The 19,746-nt window shown below is 33.9% G+C and overlaps 1 protein-coding gene across 2 annotated transcripts; it reads right to left on the reverse strand.

Annotated features, from left to right (window-relative positions):
* Nucleotides 1–12,278: 12,278 nt before the first annotated feature.
* Nucleotides 12,279–16,255, reverse strand: LOC132705031 (uncharacterized). 2 transcript variants are annotated; one of them, XM_060675442.1, is made up of 4 exons: nucleotides 16,212–16,255; nucleotides 15,515–15,757; nucleotides 15,302–15,456; nucleotides 12,279–13,159 (listed from the first exon to the last, which is right to left on the reverse strand). In XM_060675442.1, the coding sequence occupies exons 1-4, from the start codon at nucleotides 16,245–16,247 to the stop codon at nucleotides 12,496–12,498; spliced, it is 1,098 nt and encodes a 365-aa protein (XP_060531425.1). In that variant the 5' UTR covers nucleotides 16,248–16,255; the 3' UTR covers nucleotides 12,279–12,495. The 2 variants fall into 2 exon arrangements, with proteins under 2 accessions (XP_060531425.1, XP_060531426.1); XM_060675443.1 differs by lacking the exon at nucleotides 16,212–16,255 and adding an exon at nucleotides 16,092–16,182.
* Nucleotides 16,256–19,746: the final 3,491 nt, after the last annotated feature.

The raw sequence follows: 19,746 nt of genomic DNA on the forward strand, positions 1-19,746 counted from the left end.
AGTAGTAGTGATGGTGCAGCTAACAAAGCCAGCAAGTCTAACTTTAAATAGTCTACAACAAGAACAATTGTACCCTAAGCTACCAGGTGAACAATATAGTCGGCTTCAGTTTAATATTTAAATATAATTGACTAAATTCATTGTGTGATTCAATATAATTCTTCGAAAATTGGGATTGGGGGTGAACAGATTTCAGATTTTTAGTCACAAATTACAGACAGACTCCTTTGCAAAAATAAGGGTAATGAAAGCCATCACTTCAATCGCGCACAGGCCATAAATGTCTGTTATGGACATGTTCACATAATTATATTATAGATATTATAAAAGGGTAAATTATATTCTATAAAAGATTTTTCTACTCCCGTGTGTAAAATGGCTAATTACACACGGATCTAGTGTGCTGGAACCGTCACCTTACCACATCGATTTCGTTTCCCACGGGATTTCGAACATTTCCGGGATTTTACCGCACGGGTTTGGGAGCAATAGGATGTTTTCGCACGGTTTGAATTTTGACGTTTGTCAAAAATGTACCCAAAAACTATTACAAAGAAAAATGTTATGCAATTTATCAGACAATTTAAATACTACGAGCTATAAGCGACAATTAAAATCTAGTAAATAAAGTGACATTTATTATTTGTTTCTCACAGAAATTTTACATATCGTTCTCATGAACTATAGTGTTTTTACAGTTTTTATATTAATATCTTACCAAGACCAATTGTACGATTTTCAAATATCAATGTCTCATCAGTACAAACAAAACAAAATTGAAGGTTAGGACCTGCATTTTCTTGCTTGATTTAAAAATTTTAATCCTCTTAAATCCTTGGACGATTTTTCTTCCAATTACAGTCGTTTTCCTTAATTAAACTACCCAATGATCAGTTGAAAAAGTTAAATAGACAGCATAATGTTTTAAAATTGTGTTGAATCCGTTGTATATATGACATATCCAATAATATATCTCTCTCTGTCTAACCTACACAGTTAAAAAGGGACAACAATAACAGAACCGATCGGAACGATAAACAAATAGGTATAGTGGCAACTGGTAAATATTTTGTTTGACTGTCAAATGCCGGTTACCGCACTTGTTGCAAAATATACTATTAACGGGTGTTTATTTGTTAAAAATTCAAATAAATATCTGCAATTATATTTTCTATTGGAATCTCGGAAAACTAGCATATTTTATGATTCTCAATAGGAATAAAGCATCAGAGAATTCAAATATTATTTTATTACCCCAGTTATTTTTTCCACGTTTGACATAAAATCAATCATATAACTCAGATTTTGCTTGGGTCAATTGTATTGAGCGAAGATTGAAAATATGGAAAGTATCCTGAAGGATACATGAAATCATCATGTTATTTTCAAAATGAGACCAAGAGAAAGTTGAGAGCTAGTTTTTCAAAAGAATGGTATGTTAACCATGGCAGGGCCATGGAGCAATAAATTGGTATGAAACGGACCATAAAAAACTATTTACTTGAAAAAACAAAGCATAGAAAAATGGGCAATATAAAATTAAAAAAGATCTAGAATAAAATTCCACCAAAAATTGGATATCTAGGAAATCGGAATATAACAAGATTGCTTTCGAAAAATCGCAGCTAGGCGCGGCAGGTTCGTAGAGCGTAGTGCGAAGCAGCTTTGTATTTTGAAAAGAAGCCGCTTCAACGCCCTGCATAAACCATCTTGCACATCTCGCTGAACTTGAAAATTTCGGTAAACTTTTATAAAAATTAAAATTTCTTACAAATAATAACAATTTCCAATTATATTTTTTCAAATATATAATTAATAGACGAAATTTGGAAATCTCTCTCGACACGGTTTACGATAATGTTCAAATCAAATTATCGCATCTTTAATAGTTTTTCATTTTAGATTTTTTGCCCATAAATAACACACCCTGTATAAAATTCAAACAATGTTCGTAATAGAGGTTATAGCCCTGGATCTCCTGGATGGTGATTTTCATATGGATTTTTTCTAATATCTCCGTAAATACAAAAATTGTAGCCCTTGATGCGATATAAAATACCGTGTAAATCAATTAGCCATATATTCTACAAATTTTGATTTACGGAAATTAATTTACTCTGGAAAAGAACAATTTTCAGGGTTTTTTATATTTTTGTCTATAATTGAAACCCCTCTAAATAATAAATAATCGGAAAAACTCTTAAACATCCTGTACAGTACGTAAAAACCTTAAATACAAAATTTTAGCTGTCTATGCGGGCTATAAAGTTACATCTGAATCATAGTCTTTCAGTTATAGCCAATTTTCAATAATAAGGGGTATATTCTTAAAAAATTGTCAAGTACAAAAGTTTATGGAGACGTATCCTTTGCGTCTTCTGGATCAAGAATTTTTGGGTCTGGTAAACGGTTTTCGAAAAATGATCTTTTTTGCACATTTTCAATAGGTTCCGTCACAATTTCCGAAAAACAGTCGAAAATTGAGAAAATAAGATGGATGCTGGCGTCGAATCGAGGCCATTTCTTATAAGCTGAAATGTCTCGTGAAGGGTTAAAAAGAGGCAAATTTTAATTTAATTAATTGTGTAGCTCCAACAGTTCCAACGTTATTCAGGAAAAACCAAAAGACGAGAACCGAGAACAGAGAACGGACAGAAAAAAACATTGTTTCGAAAGTAACAACAATCTTAATACTGATATCTTAATAGAGATGATATGTTTAATAGATATCGCATTGTAAATTCTAGTGCACATCTTTGTATAAATGAAGACGAAGTATATTTGAAAATTGTAAATAATTATGCAACAAATAAAGAACAACTGTCATTAGACTAAGGCAGGGCGTGGTTTTGAAGGCACGTGTAACTACAAAAAAACTTCTCTGAAAAACACCGGATGAAACCTTACCACTAGTGATATTCTTGTCAAAAAAATCTTGTCTTGCCTTGGGCTACGATCTTAAACAAGTTAATTTCCAAAGCGGAACCGCTTCGAATGAGGCATGCGTACCTCCGAGCATATAATTTTTAAACATTTTTTTGCCGGAAATGAGATCACTGCCGGCAAACTTCAAGCACGCGACTGTGGTTAGGAATTGCATCAACTAGTCACGTTAACCCAGAAGCGTTCACCGAAGTGTTAAAAATCAGTCTTCAGCATAATAAGAATGTATAATAAGCACCTACCAGAAATTAAAATAAATTTAGTAATAAGATGTATTCTTCTTCAATTTCTCCTTTATTGGAGATCTAACAGATTGCGCCGTTTTCCAAAATGGAAGATAACGAATACAAAAACATTTCTACGTAAGAAAAAAAAATAGAAAGAAAAATAATTTAGGCTACTGATTGAATGTTGGAATTGATACTTTTGATCTTCAGGCTTCTTTTGAGCTTAACTGAAATTGAAGCTCTGAAGAAGGCAGCAGCCTTCTTTACAGCTTAACTGAAGCTGAAGCTCTGAAGAAGAAATAGGACGATTTGCTGAAACGTCAGCAAGTTCGATTCATCAACAGTAGGAATTCAGAAGATTTATAAATAGTTTTACAGTAGCCTGTGGAAGTTTATTTGAAAAATTAAAAAGTATATTTGCATTATTTTATACATGGTTAAGTAGGCAAAGTATTAGCCGCAGTTGTTGTTGACGATGCAAGAGAAACTCCAACACTGTTGATGTGTGGAGCAGTGGCGACTATAAAACTAATTTTTTGGATCTGTCCTTTCATTCCGCGCGATAGTATCTTGTAATATTTATTTAGCATCTAAATTATGCGCGGAAGAATTTTAGTAATTTTCGCCGTTCACATTCTAAAATAAAACGTTTTACCAGCAACGTGCGTGCCTATATGGAGAAAGGATGCGGTGCCGTATTCATGAGAATCTATAACATTAGAAAGAATATAAATCAGCTTGATTTAATAGATATAGCAATGTTAATTATTCCTGTTTTTACGACTTTTGCAGAAAAAAAGGTAGTGGCGTATGGAATTTGAGAGACAAAACGTTATATCAAACTAAAAATTAAAAAAACTTACCCGAAATAGTATATTATTCAACAAGTGCGGTAAACGGCATTTGATTCACGAGTTTGACACGAGCGGAGCGAGTGTTTAATAAACGAGTGACTAAAAAGTTTACCGAAGGTGTCACATACCGTATATTCTATTTAAATGCATATATTTCCTGTTTTAAATAAACACCCATTTTTTGTAATTTTAAGTTAATCTGTTCTTGCATATTTCCACAGGCATTTCTACAAACATAATTATGGTTTTCCCTATCTTTAAAAATAACCACAGACCATCTGGCAGGAAATCTGGCACTAGAAAATGACCATCTAATTATTTGTTAGAATTTATCAAATTCTCCATACGTAGTGCGCGTTTTTTATAGTATCGAACAAGTGCGGTAATAGTATATTATGCAATAAATGCGGTAAACGGCATTTGACTCACGAGTTTATTCGACACGAGCGGAGCGAGTGTTTAATAAACGAGTGGCTAAAAAGTTTACCGAAGGTGTTACATACTATATTTTTTCTACGATCTTTAGTTTTAGGGTACACTTTCGCAAAACAACACGAATACATTCACTGACATGACCGTCAAAATTGACAAACTTTAAAATTCAAACCTTGCGATAAAATCTCCGAAAACATCCAATTGCCCCCAAACCCGTGCGGTAAATTCCCGGAAGTGTTCGAAGTGGCTCAGATCCGTGGGAAACAAAACTGACCTGGAAAAGTGACGCCACGAATATATTCAACGTCAAATTGCAGGCGTGGGGAAATATTTCCGAAATCATCCGATTGCTCTCTAACTGGTGCGGTAAAGTGACGCTTCCGCAAACTATATCGGAAGGTAATTAGGTATTTTACAGACGGGAGTAGAAAATAGTATAATATGCAAAAAGTGCAGTAAACTGCATTTGACTCAGGAGTTTATTTGACACGAGCGGCACACAGCGGAGCGAGTTTTTAATAAACGAGTGAGTTAAAAAAATTACCGAACGTGTTGCATACTATGCTTTTTCTACGACCGTTAGTTTTTGGGTACATTTTCGCCAAACAACACGAATACATTCACTGACATAACCGCCAGAATTGACAAACGTCAAATTCAAGGCGTGGGAAATATCTCCGAAATCATCCGATTGCTCCCAAATCCGTGCGGTAAAATCCCGGAAATGTCCGAAGTGGCTCGGATTCGTGGGAAACGAAACTGACGTAGCACAGTGACGCTTCCCGCATGTTAGATCGGTGGGCAATTAGGTATTTTACAGACAAGAGTAGAAACAAGTTAGTAAAAACTAGAAGTTAATTATGAAACGTAATGTTTGGATGATAAAATATCAGTTTGCATTTACAAATGCATAGAAGTGCATTCCATATTTAGTTGACGTGGCGACACAAAAGTGAAACGCTGTAAAAGCAAGTTAAGCTTCAGCGTGTGTGAAAAATATAATAATAAATATAAATAAAATATAAACTAAGTAACTTAGACTAAGCTGGCACTAAGTAAACTAAATAAACTATACAGCGTATTTCTTTTTATAACTCCATAAAACTGAGGAAGACGTACAAAAGGGTCTTTTGCATAATTCAAAGTTATATTTTCTAAAGTTACATCCAATCCAATTTAAATATTTAGTTGAACCACTGTGTTGTGTAAGCATGAAAACTGTGTTTCGCTTCGACTGAAATTAGTTTTTACCGAACTATCCAACATCCAAAAACGTTTCACATGAATAAAAAGACAACCAAAATAAATGGATACGTTGGACAAAAGATTTTAAATGTTGACACGAACGAAAACAATTAGACATTGTTATGACGCAATTTAACGTTTTCGAACAAATCTGATCCACTTATTGCGGAAACAATGGTCTAAATTATTCATTATTTTATAGAATAACAAGGTAAACGTGCGACTGTCTGACAAAACAGTCGATTTATTGTACGTTTCAGATGTTTCAGGAAATTGTAAATTGTTAAATAGCCCCCACTGTTTAACACAAATTGCTAACGGTAATCGGCGCTTCAAAAGTTTTATGTACTTTAATATTGCAGTAGTTCTGTTTGTTGTTTAATCCGATGTAAACAATTTGGTTTACAACGCCTACCGATTCGATATTAATATCTGACTTTTTGAGTGTATATTACTGAGAATACTAAGCACAGCTACTATTCCAGTTAACCACTCCTATTCCCTATTTAAATTTTTCCTGGGTAATATCTATTCTTGTTTTGAATAATATTATTTAAGATACATTTGGATTAACTCCTATGGATGTAGAGGAATCAGGTAAAATACGTTAACTTTCCTGGTGAAAAGCCCTTTATATTGAAGAATGAACTTTTCCCCAAAGTTGAGGATTTCACGAGCACAGACAATATGTTTCGGACTCTATTGAGGAGAAAAACGAATTATATATGGGAAAAATACTTAAAGAATATCATACTGCCAGAATTGAAACACACAACACTAACTTTAAAAGTGGGGAAAATTATTTAATTTTAGTATTGGTAAAATAGAAGAGGAAGTGTTCGATAAGCAAGAGCCCGAAGGAAGTCATTAAGGTCTGTTTTGAGTATATTATGAGTGTATAGTATATGAGTATATAGTGAGTGACAGTAGTAGCATAACAAACATACAATACAAAACGAATTAGTTCTACCATCGACTGGCGCAGTCTAGCTTGAAATTAGCTACTCTACTGAACCAGTGCGTGGCACAATAGTACACTACAAAATTATAAAAAGAAATTGATAATGATGACCTATCCTAGCTACGAGATTTTAAAACATGGTTATAATAAATGCATGAGAAAAACTTGGAAGAAATAACAAAAAAAACAACAAAAAGTATCTTCACAGCAAATTCTATCGATGCAACAATTCTTTCTTCTAAACTTACTGGAATTGAAATTTTCCAGGTGATTAGGTATTGAATTATAGTAGTTTACGGCGTTATACAAAAAACTCCCCCGAAACACGGCACTCCGGTGATAGAATTTCGCGCCTAAAAAACTACCGAAATATAGTGTTCTACGAGTCTCCCAACCCTGTGTAAAAATTAGAAATATGGTCGTATTTTCTTAAGGAAAACCCAAAATGCACACGTTGCTTTTGATTTTTTTGAATTTCACACTTACTTTCATTATCTATAAAAAACCATAAACAAAATTACAATAATTAAAATTTGACAAGACAAGGGACTCCCACAAGTTTTTCCGTTACTTTTTTTTTAATCTAATCTTGCTATCATATGAAGTAACTATCAGAAAGGACAAACGTCAAAATACCACAATCCTTTAAATTCTACCGAAAACATCCGATCGGTCTGAAATCCTTCCTTAAAGTATTTGGGTGTTTCAGATTAGGACATAAAAAGGAATAATTCTATTAATATTTGACTATTTTTTTAAAATACTATCGTGCTTGCCACCGATAGCCATTAACACGAAAGGAAAAGTGATATGATTTATCTTATTGTAGGGAGCGGTAAACGGAACGGTTTCTCGTAATAGTACGGTCAGCGTTATGATTTCTACGGGTATGTTTATTGCAATTTTCTGTTCCGTATTAGTGCCGGGTCATTGCCGGTCGTAAAGATCTCAAAACGAACCACTCGAATGTGCGTATACGGTTTTTACAACGCTTATTTCTATGACCGGTTTAGTTTTGTTGTATATTCTATTTAAATGCATATATTTCCTGTTTTAAATAAATTAACACCCAGTTTTTGTAATTTTAAGTTAATCTGTTCTTGTATATTTCCACAGGTATTTGTACAAACATAATTTTGTTTTTCCCCATCTTTACAAATAACCACAGACCTATTAAAAAAAGCAAATCTGGCACTAGAAAATGACCAAATTTGTTTATATTTTATATTTTATAATTTGTTATAATTTATCAAATTCTCCATATGTATTGCGCGTTTTTTATAGTATGGAACAAGTGCGGTAATAGCATATTATGCAATAAATGCGGTAAACGGCATTTGACTCACGAGTTTATTTGTCACGAGCGGAGCGAGTGTTTAATAAACGAGTGACTAAAAAGTTTACCGAAGGTGTTACATACTATCCTTTTTCTACAATCTTTAGTTTTAGGGTACATTTTCGCAAAACAACACAAATACATTCACTGACGTGACCGTCAAAATTGACAAACGTTAAAATTCAAACCTTGCTCCCTAATCCCGATAAAATCCCCGAAGTGGCTCGGGTACCTGGGAAACGAAACTGACGTGGAAAAGTGACGCTTCCCGCATGCTAGATCTTTATGTAAAAACGGCATTTGAGTAACGTGTTTGTTTGGCACGAGCGGAGCGTACGAGTGAAAAGTTTACCAAACGTGTTGCATACTAAACCTTTTTTACGACCTTTATTTTTTTTGGTACATTTTTGCAAAACAACATGAATACATTCACTGGCATGACAGTCAGAATTGACCAACGTCAAAATTTAAGCCGTGCGGTAAAATACATCCAATTGCTCCCGATAAAGTGACCGGTCCCGCATGCTGGCCTTGGTATAATTTGGCATTTTAAAGAAGGCAGTAGAAAAAAATGTTTCATTCAAGAAAATAAGGTTTGCACACTGCAAATGAACTCCCAGTGAAGTTACAGCAAAATTCATGGTTGACAATTTTTCCATTTTTCAAAATTCCATAAAGCATTAGTTTGATTGTCAAAACTTTTTATGAAATAAGCCTAAATGTAATGTCAATAATAAAATAAAAATTTATAAAAACATATTACATTTTATTCGAAGAAACTTCCACACCGAGGCACGACGAATTCATAAAATTTGTAAATAGTAAAGGCGCATTACAATTGCCAAAAATGCGTCCAAAAAGTATATCACATCTTAACACTGATTTTCAATGAAGGTATGTCCTTTAACAAATTTACAAGATTTTAATCAATTTCTTAAAATTAGTAGAGCCCATGGCTTGCTCCAAATCACCAAAAGAGCCACCAACCGCTATTGTTTCACTACTACAAATAATTCAACAGATAGGTAAAATAAGCTCCTTGTTAATAAGTTTTGAATTGCAGGATATTCCGAAGATATCGCAAATATTATGAGCAAAAAACCCGAAAAACGAATTGTTGCAATACGTTCTTATTGGAGAAAGCTGTAATTATTACTGGCGAAGAATTTATCGCGATTAAAAAGTATAGAATTTTAATTGGAGTAATTATTGCAAAATTACGACTCCTTCTATAGTATCAGATATGATTATCATACCGCGACTAATATTTAACGGAAATTGTTACTTATAAAGGTGTTTTCTGATGGTTTCGTGTAGAAAACTAAAATTATTTGCGAAACTATGAAAGCCACATTTACAAAAAACACCATAAACAAATAAAACTTATTGAAGTCCTTCTTCTTGTCAGGTTCAGTATTTTCTAGCTCCTGGCGTAACCAACGGCCCAATTATACAAAATGTTTAATATTAAATCAGTAAATAATACAGCTATGCAGTACTTTAAAATCACATTCTTTGTTTTTCGCCCTTAGTAACAAATCAACCTCCACACGCTCTTGTAAACGTTTAACTTACAGAGTTAGTGTAACGGATAAAACGTGTTGCGGTTTAAAACACGGTTTGTCCATCGTCGCGAAAATCTAGTACAATTTTCACTTTCTTCGATATAGATCTGCCACGCCTTGTTCACAATGTTTCCTGTAGCAAAGAAATCTGCGATCGGCGATAGAAATTAATTCATCGAAAAAGAAAACGAACAAGATTATTCAATTATATGTATTGAGTGCCTTACCATAGCCTAAGTATATACTTACAATTTTCTTCAATACTTCAATATTTCTTTTTTAGAAGAAAAACTATCTCTGCCGATGATAAAGCAGTTATTTTACTATGTTTTGATATTCTCATAAGGCAAATTTTATTATTGTATGAAAAAGGATTTTAGTTAATATTTGTTGTTAAAAATTTCATTTTTAGACAAAATTGCATTTCGACTTGTATTTTATCGATTTCTTGTATTTTTCTTTTATTAGAAAGTCTTTAATTTGGGAATAATTATAAATCTACATCATAGTAGAAATTTTTTTATATATAATTTTGCAAGACATGATTTCTGTTGTACTTTGCTTACGTAAAAAGAACAACAAACAAAATTTTGCTCTTTACAAATATTCTGGACTCCCCCTGCGTCGGTTGCCTGTCGTTTCGCCAATCAAAGTGTTGGCTTCTTCAGAGCTTAACTTAAACAACGAAGAAGGAGGAAGCCAGAAGTTTCTGTGAAAAATAAACAATTTTTTACTAATATAATATTGTTGAAAATTAAATTTAAAATAAAGAGAAAAATTAATCATTTCAAAACTAAAATTTTTTGAATTGCGAATCCTTCGCCACATGTCATGAAAAATTGCCTTTATCTGTCGAAATAATATGAATCAAACTACTTCGATGGAGTAGACGGGACAATTTAATCCAATGCTTTCCTTTAAATTTAAAGAAAGAAAATATTTAATATTGTTGAACCAAAAAACAAATAAAATAATACCAAATGAAGTTTAGCTTTTTAGTTTTTAGTTAGTTGATTTTACGTGCGCTAGATAATTCGATTTTATATTAATATTTATTCAGTGGGGACGCTATCTGAAATTTTATTGCCACCCAAATGCTGACATTCTAGTAACAAATACAATTTAAGGGTCTGTTAGTTCAGGTAGCAGCATTGACTTGGCAACACCTGGCTTGGCTGTTTGCTATTTTTAAATTTTTAATTTAATATTAAAATTTTGCCAATTAAGGCGCATCAAAAACTTAGAACGTTAATACCTATTAAATGTCAAAGATACGATGCTTTTGTTGTAACAAATAAGCGTTTCTGTAAATTTAAAAAACCAGCTGAATAAAGTTACCTAAATTTAAAAGTGCATATTTAGCTCTTCGTTAGTAACGCATAACTCGTGTTACAATAATAAATGAATCTCTTTTAAGCATTCCTATATATAGCAGAACGAAAATGCTAACAAAATTTTCCACTTTGGTTACAAGTAAACCAGAAATAAATTTCAATTATAACCCACACCCAAGCATAGGAGGAATATAAACTATTATATAAAACGGGACGGATGTCTTCCGTCCGGCAAAACACTTTTAACAATCGTGTTTTAACGTATTACCTACACTCGCAGTAAAATGAAACATCAAGATTTGCCGGAGATTACCCAACAGGCAAAATTACAGGAAAGCGACAAATCAAGACTGATGGTTTTTTCCTTCTCTTTTTTTGCTCTTTCTCCTCGAGTTCCTGGGCATGTACTTTCATTTTCTATACACAATCACTTTACATTTACAGACTTTTAATAATGTCTCGGTGTGTTGTTTGTAGGACTGAGTCGCCGTTCCCTTTTCAGATTTCACTATCGGTTACAATGGCCGCCTCTACCGATGACCAACAGATTGTTTTGTTTTTTTGCTTGCTAAAACTAGGACGGAGATAGTTAGTGGTTGGCGATTGGTTTTTGGTAAATCAACCGCGAGGAGAGCAAGTAGAAGAATATTTATTTATGGTGTCATTGTCCGTCAAAAATGAAAGGTTCATATGGTTTTAAATACAAAATAAATACTTCACTGTTTGGGATAAATAAACTCATTTTGTACTGGGTGCTCAGAAAGCAGCAAAACGTTCATTTAAAATTATGTCCTAAAATGCGTTGCTTCGGACATATACGCTGTCGAAATGTGAAAAAAATACTTTTGGATATTATTATTATTTAAGAACATACTTTTCAATTAATTAATATAAAAAAATATGTGATTTGCCAATGATTTAGCGCATTTTTGATAATATGATTAGATACCCTAATCAACTTCAAACAAAAATTTAAAATGTTTGGTTCATTTTCGCCATTCCAATTCTTTTTTGAGAAGTTATTGTTTTCTCTATAGGGAATATTTATAGAACAATTTCAGCAATAGTTGGGTCAAGGAAATTTTGCAAAGTTAAGTAATGCGATACAATAATTCTTCAAATAAAAAATATGTTTTGCACTTATTAGGGCTACACAAGTAATTCAATATTCAAGTGATTCTTTAACGGCATTTAATGTACGGTTAATAATAATTTATTTTAAGGAAAGGAAGACTAACAAAACTTAAGACACTCTGATACAAATTTTGAAACTGATCACGAGCATTTGGGCGAATTAGTTCATAAAGTGTAAAACAAACTTGGAAAAAGAAAAGCGCTATTGTATACTGAAATCGTAATGAAAAACAAAATAACGATCTTATTTTTATTAACAAAATAACAAATCCTAAAACTACAGCTTAAAAGAATTAACCATAAAATGAGAAGGGGTTGAAGAATGGTAGAATAGCTTTGTAACAGAAAACACATATGGTCCTACTGCAAGTTTTACTACAGCACATTAATCAGTCTTGTACAGATAAGAAAAATACAGCTAACATCAGAAGGGTGAGACAACAATTTGTAATAATTTCTACTTAAGATTTTGTTTCTTCGCTAGACCTACTCGTTTCCCTCTCGTTAGACGAATTATTGTCATCGTAGGTGGGTCTGTGATTTGGGTAGTACCTTGTGCTGGGTAACATCCCCTTCTGACCTCTAACTTTAAATGGCTGCAATGGTGCTCCGAAGTGCGCACTTAGCTGAGCTTTGATTTTTTCCTGATGTTCGGGGGAGAAATTCTCCAATCCAGTGATTATGGCCGGGGCAGTCCTGTAGCCTTTCGATCCCTCGACAGCGTTAGAAACACCACCTGACATGAGAAAATGTTGAGCAGCTTGTTGGGCGATTTGCGAGATTTCGCTCAGCTGAAAAGGCTTTTCCTGTTGATCCGTTTGAGTCGGTTGCTGGTATTGAGGCTGAGATATGCTATTTGCGATAGGCGGTTGACCGATTAATGGTTGAGGCAAAATTGGTTGTTGTTCTGAGTTATCATAAAGTGCCCTCGTTTGTACCGGAGATTCTTGATGCTGTGTAGCTTCCGTTTGGATCTGCTGAGTTGGCTGCGCCTGTTGAATCGGCTGAGCTTCTTGACTTTGTTGGAAAGGGTATTTGGTATAGTGAGGGATCTGCTTGGTTGGAACAGGCTGGAAACTGTATTGTGGTTGTGTCTGGGCGTAATTTCCGTGTAGCAATTGGTACCTTGAAAATAATTAGATAGTATTTAATGAAAATTTTCAAATAGCGAAAAACCACCAGAAATTCGTTTCTCTTGTGGACGAAAGTTATTAGCGAAAATATTAAAATTTGAAGCTTATTGATGTATTGAAGTGTTCATAAAATTTTAGACACATACAGAGATAAGAATATCAGCAAATTTTTGACTTGCCGCTATTTGGCTTTGGCTGTACGATTTCAATTAAGTAAATTTCATTTCAAATAACAATTAAAGTAAAATTGAATAAAAAATCCGACGAACATTTTTTTATAACTTCAATAACCATGAAGTGGAAAAGAAGCTTTAAAGAATATCAGCTACTTAACCAGTAATAACAATTTATTGGACCATCAAGCCTGCATTCGTTACTACAAGTTAACCAGATTTCTTTAACAAATAAAGGACTATACAATACAAAGCACAAAAATTCAGAGATTCTGTGATTATGCTTTTCGATGCTGTTCGACACTTCACTGCGTACTTTCTTGGCAAATTTGCCTAATACTCAATTATTATTGTGCTCCTTGGCTTTGACGGAGGAGCATTATAGGATTCTGAAGAAGTTTATAATGACATTCATAAAATTGATTGTTCACAAAGCAGAGAAGCAAAGATGCCAAACAAGTAGAAAAGTACGCAGTGAAGCGCCGAACATCACGCAAAAGGAACACGATAACGTTGGTGAAAGAATGTTTGTCTCATTTGTTAAAAAATTCTCATTAAATCACAAACGAAAGCTTGGTAGCAATTACTTTTTGAACAGGCTATCTTCTAAAGCTTCTCCACTTCATAGTTATCCGCCGATTTATGTCCCATTAGTTTTTAACTTAAGTCATTTATAAGATATTTGATAGATAGATAAGATATATGATGGTGGCGCGAGTGTAGCAAAACAATAAGTTGAAACTTTCTCGGATTATCATAATTTTGCAGATAAATCGCAAATTTTATTTGTTAAACCCCTAAATAGAATAGAACTGTCAATAACAATTAACAATTGACACAGACTTTCGGACTGGCTGAAAAAAATTGCAAATTTTATTACCGTTAATATGCGGGAGCAAATTTCATTGACACTCATTAATAAACATCGTCATACAAACACACGGCGCTTTTACTTCCAGGCTACGAATAATCGCAAAGAAGGTCAACGGCGATTATTTTCATTTCTTTTTGCAATAATTCTAAAGTCATTAACTCTGAGTAAAAGGCAGCTCTTAACGGAGCATGAGTTTAGATTATATTTTGTTGTTTTTTTTTACCGTTAGGTTGCGCAACCAACAATTTTAATAACGATAATTTGAGATCATATAGCAAAACCAGTGGAAGAAAGTTGCTACTTTTAATTGGTCACATTAGACAAGTATTAATTACGGCCTTTCACATGGCGGAAACCACATCGTTCGCGACGTCCGTTCAAATATAGTGTCGTGAGGACAATTGGACCAATTCATTAAAATTACATTTCTTGAAGTACCACTTAAAAGGTGGACTTAATTTTTTCGAACATTTCAATTAAAAGAAGGGGTTACTGAAAACTGTTTTGGTAAAAATATTATGCTAACATGAAATCGATTAAACGTCGCAGAGCTCAATTTATTTCATGCTGTGTCTCCAACTTTTTTCGAATGATATTTCTGACTAAAGAGGACTAGAGAGGACAAACAATTTAGGGCTTTATATATTTTATAAGATAGAACTTTTTCATAAATATTAACCTAATTAATGGAAACCTTTTTAACTCTCTTATAAAAATAGGACAAAATCTTACTATAAACGAGATTACTCATTGAATATTTGCTGCTTCTTGTTAAAACTGGTTCGAAGAAAATTAAGATGGAAATCACATTTTAAAAGGTTGAAGGATACCGATTTACTGATATAAGATCCAAAATTACAATTAATAAAATATATAGAATACCAAAGATTAAGCTAGACTATAAATGAGTTGTTGGTGATTTTCGAATTTGACAGTGTATAATTTTTTATTCGTTTAATAACGTATTCCTCACAGCAATCGTGTATACGTTTTTACTGGCGCTATTTGGGTACTTTGGCCAACTTTCCATCAAATTCCATCTTTAAATTTTCTTGTGTTAGGAGAAAATCTCATTTGCGCAACTTACCTCGCTAAAGAGTTACCCCTAAAGTACTGTAGAAGCTGTTGCATGTTATGTGGCTGTAGAGCGCTTGCGGGAACTATAGCTGGTTGAGCTATGATCACCATAGCGACTGGTATTGGTTTCTGATGTTGCGGCAATTGGATCTGCCTTCTGGGTAGCTGAAACAAAAAAAATCATTTAGGTTGTTAACCCTTATCAAAATTTAAGGGACCGTACCTCTTGGTATTGGTACTGTACTGGCTGAAGCTGCTGCTGCTGCTGCTGGTAGTTAAAGTACTGATTTTGACGGGGTTGGAATCGGTGGCCGAAATAGGAAGCTTGATTAATTTGTTGGAAGTCCAGTGATCCCGGTTTTTCGGTGGTAGAAATTGAGTTATAGGAAGTTAGTGTGGGTTTGGTCGGGCCATCTTTTAAGTCAACTTCTGAGCGTACACAAGCGATGCTTAGTGTCAAAGTTACCTGCCGAAGATTCACAATAATTAGTCGTAATTAGTTGCAATTAGACAGTTTGTACCAATTTTCGAAAGATTTATTTGGTAAATGTTCCTACATGATTGCCTGAAGGTGGTAGACGCTGATTGAGTAGAAAAGAACATTTCTGTTAGGAATGCTTAAAAAGAACAATATCTAGTATTAATATTTAATATAAGCCAACAATTTTTAACCATTTGCACGTTCTAGATTTTTGTTCGAACTATTCACAAGTGTCCAATCCTCCGAAATTTTGGGCACTCGATTACGAAGGACGAATACTGTGCACAACACATTAAACTACATACAAATCCACACTTACAATCACGTAGATGTTCCGGTGCATGTTTGAAATGAGCCGCAAATCAAAACGCGATCACCGCTGCCAAGAGAGTGCAGCTAAGTCGAAACCCCACCTTAATTTATAGCCATATACTTATACCTTTTTAATTTTTTGGAAGAACCGCCGCCCTCCCATATCAGACCGTATTGTCTATGTCCTCCGAGATTACCGGATACTTTTCCTGTGGACTTTCGCTTCAAGGTTACTCGCGCGCTGTCGTCCGACTGGCCTTGGAAAGTAGAAGGTCCGAACATTTTCAGAAAAACATTCGCAGCTTTTTCGTTACATTTTTTTTCATTACCCGCAACTCTTGTAGAGGCACTGGTTTAAATAGAGATGAGTCAACTCACGTTTGAAAAACACATCGAAGCTCTGATATGAAATTTATTTAAAAAAGTGCCTCAGATGAAGAGAAATGTTTTTTGTGTATGTGGCTAATATTTAATTTGGGTGGAACAAAAACGTATTTATTATTTCCCGGGGAATTGTTTAATCAATGATGTTCGCGTCGTTGGACACTGTTATGCCGATTTTTAAAATAATATAAAATCCCCACCGGGGTTAATGATTTAAAGTCTTTATTATGTGAAACAAATGAATTAGAGCATTGCATTGGAAACCTTTGGAGTTGACGCTACACACGTAATTTTCGTGGTATTCATTTAGTTATTGTTAAAATCTTTTGCAGTTTCCTCTTACTGCTCAATCCGAAAATGCTTGGCAAAAACTAGTACCTGTTACCTGTCGATCCGATAGCGCAATTGATGGTTTTAGTTAGTTTGCATTTCTTTAGCTCTCCAATTTTATAGAATATTTTGATTTAAAGTGGAGCACCTATATTAAGGTTGGTTCAAAATGTTCGTTAGAAGTTACTTACAGTTTGATTCCTCATGTGAGAGTTTGCTGATCTTAATATTCATCCTCAACATTCCATCAATTTCATATCTTTGGCAAAGTAGAGATTGCAGATTACTGATACTACAATTTTTGTAAATCTTAAGAACTGAAAAAAGGATCTTAGTTACTGTTGAATCTGGACCGAACTACTAGTAAAATTCAAAGCTTTTCCAAAGGTTTCATTACACAGGTTAATAAGCTGCAATTTTTACAGAAATTCGGAAAAGAATTTTAAACATTCTTTTATAATTACTGCAGTAGTTTGAAAAGCGTGTCTAACAATCGTTTCAAGAAATAATAGGCACCGTCTTAAGTAGGTTCTGTCGTTAATAAGCTTCGAATACATGCTCATTGAGTTTAATTATTTTAGACAATAACGCTGTAGCACTCACTCGTCTCTCTCCACTCTAAAATACCTAATGTTGTACCAATCAAGCGGGCGCAAAGTGTCCCTTAAAAGTGTCAGCTTCCAGTACTCTAGTCACGGGCTTTGAAGCCATCAGATGTTTTCGGTCGATTTTACCCATGGTGTATTGACGTTTGTCAGTTCTGATGATAACTGTATTCGTGGTGTTTAGCCAATAACGAATTCTCGTAGGAAAAATATCAAAAACAGATCAAAAATCAAAAATGCTCCTTTCTAAAAAGCGAAAATTGTTAAAGCCTGGTTTTAAATGGCACAAACTAACAAAATCGGGGATTGGCCTTGAGGTATATAATGAACAACCGTAAATACCTAATGGCGAACTAAAAATTATGTGCATGTGCTGTCAAACTATGGTGGCAACAGCATCATTATCAACTTTGATTCCACTGAATAGAAGCTGCAATAATTCTTCCTTATCAATGAACAAAAAGTCAATGTTTTGAAAGATGTTGAAGAATGACTTGAATTTAAAAGATGACTATTTCAATTATTGCAAGAAAGACAGCAGATCAAGTGGAACCGCCCAAAAAAATTCAGAAAGTCTTGCAAAACTCCGTGATGACGACCCAAAATATGAGATTTATAGAGAACTCCACCATTTCTATTTTAAAAAGGATATGTCCAAACTAAACCCAATTTTGTTTTAAATTTTAATTTAATTTACTTATTTAATTTAACAGAAGACCTTGACGGTAAGGAATAAACCTTACCTTGCGGTATGACACACCCAGAACGTTTTGTTATTGCCAAAAACTGTACTAGAAGCGTTAACTGCTTTCTCCTAGCAAACTAAAACACATATATCTATTAAATACTCGAAAATAATGTTTATGGTAAAAAGCATATCTAAATCATGTAGAACGACCGCTCGCTATTATGATTTTTATAGAGTGAAAGTAAAAGTGCTTCAGATAGAAAGATCGATCGCTTGGAATACTTAGGCTTAAACAGAAGGTGGTGCAATTATATATTTTGATCGGAGTATCTGCAGCTAACATTATTATTTAATTGTAATGAGAAGGAAGTGTAATTCAGAATTATCATTAAATTTTTATTAATTTCGAGGTGACATTTTTCGATACATGGTAGATTTGGATTAATGTTGCTGTGGCGATGTTTCGGGCCTTTATTAGACCATCCTCAGTAAATGAAAGTAATAGATTCCTTCTGTCGCATTGAATTGACAATAAATGATATTATTTAGACTGTTTTGGGCTCTCTGGAAATGCACAATAAGAATATACTTACAATACTGGATTTGCAACCATATCTACAGCACAACAAGTACAACGTTCTGGTTGGAGTTTACTAAACCTATAAATACAGTTACTAATTTTGCAAGCTTCAATTATGATTACGTATTTTTTTAAACAAAGCTTATATTAACTCTATTTCAATTTCAAATTCGACATCACCAGTGATCAACAACTATAAGTACCGACAAGACAAATTTTTGCATCATCATGTTTTTCCCTCAATTTGGAAAATTGATCACCCGCAGTCATTTAGTGATTTAAGACCCATTTCTATTCAGCCAATATTATTTAAGATTATAGAAGTGTTCTATAAACTCAAATAGTGAATTATGTTGAAAATGACAGATGACATCATTAGAGGAACTGACGAAGGAAAGTGTGTGGTAATACTTGAATATTTTAGGGCTTTTGATACCATTAGTCACAAGATTCTCGTCACCATTCTTCTTGGGGAAGCATCTGTGAATTTAATAAAAAACTACTTAACGCGGAGAAAGCAAAAGGTGGTGTTGAACGTAGTCGAGTCTGATTGCCTAGACATAAGAAATGGAGTTCCACAAGGCTCGATTTTAGCTCCTGTTTTGTTTGTTGTTTTCACAACAAAATTCTTAGATTTCGTCGAGTAATGTAAAATACAGTCATGTGCTGACGACAAGCAGCTCTACCGTATTAGTGACTCTTCTCGCTTACATCTAGAATTCCAAAATACCAACAGTCACCTTGAACGAATTGACAGAATTTCTAAAGATCTACGAAAAAATCTAGGGTAATATTTTTCGGCCGTCCGGTAGATGTTAAGTGTCTTGCCTATAAAGTATTCTGCCATTAGAAAACTGGTTTACTTTTAGGCACAAAACTTTGCTTTGAAAAACACATCTCACCTTCTACAATTGGTCGTCTAACTTTAAATCTTAAAAAACGTTTTGCAATGCTCATATTGTCTACGTCTTTAATCACTGCGATGTCGTGTAAGGGTCTTGCTTGAGAGCTAACGCTTCTCAACTCTTCTCAAACACTACCTGAAGTTCATTCATCATTAAAACCAAATACCCAG

Source organism: Cylas formicarius, unplaced genomic scaffold, assembly GCF_029955315.1.
Source record: "Cylas formicarius isolate icCylForm1 unplaced genomic scaffold, icCylForm1.1 PGA_scaffold_7__23_contigs__length_41026272, whole genome shotgun sequence".
Taxonomy (NCBI): Eukaryota; Metazoa; Arthropoda; class Insecta; order Coleoptera; family Brentidae; genus Cylas; species Cylas formicarius.

What these genes read in the sequence shown, in the direction of transcription:
- LOC132705031 (XM_060675442.1), bottom strand. Translation starts at nt 16,247, where the DNA reads ATGGGAGGGCGGCGGTTCTTCCAAAAAATTAAAAAG. An exon ending in TACAGTACCAATACCAAGAG is followed by an intron (nt 15,457 to 15,514) that starts GTACGGTCCCTT and finishes TTTTTGTTTCAG; the next exon opens with CTACCCAGAAGGCAGATCCA. An exon ending in AGGGGTAACTCTTTAGCGAG is followed by an intron (nt 13,160 to 15,301) that starts GTAAGTTGCGCA and finishes ATTATTTTCAAG; the next exon opens with GTACCAATTGCTACACGGAA.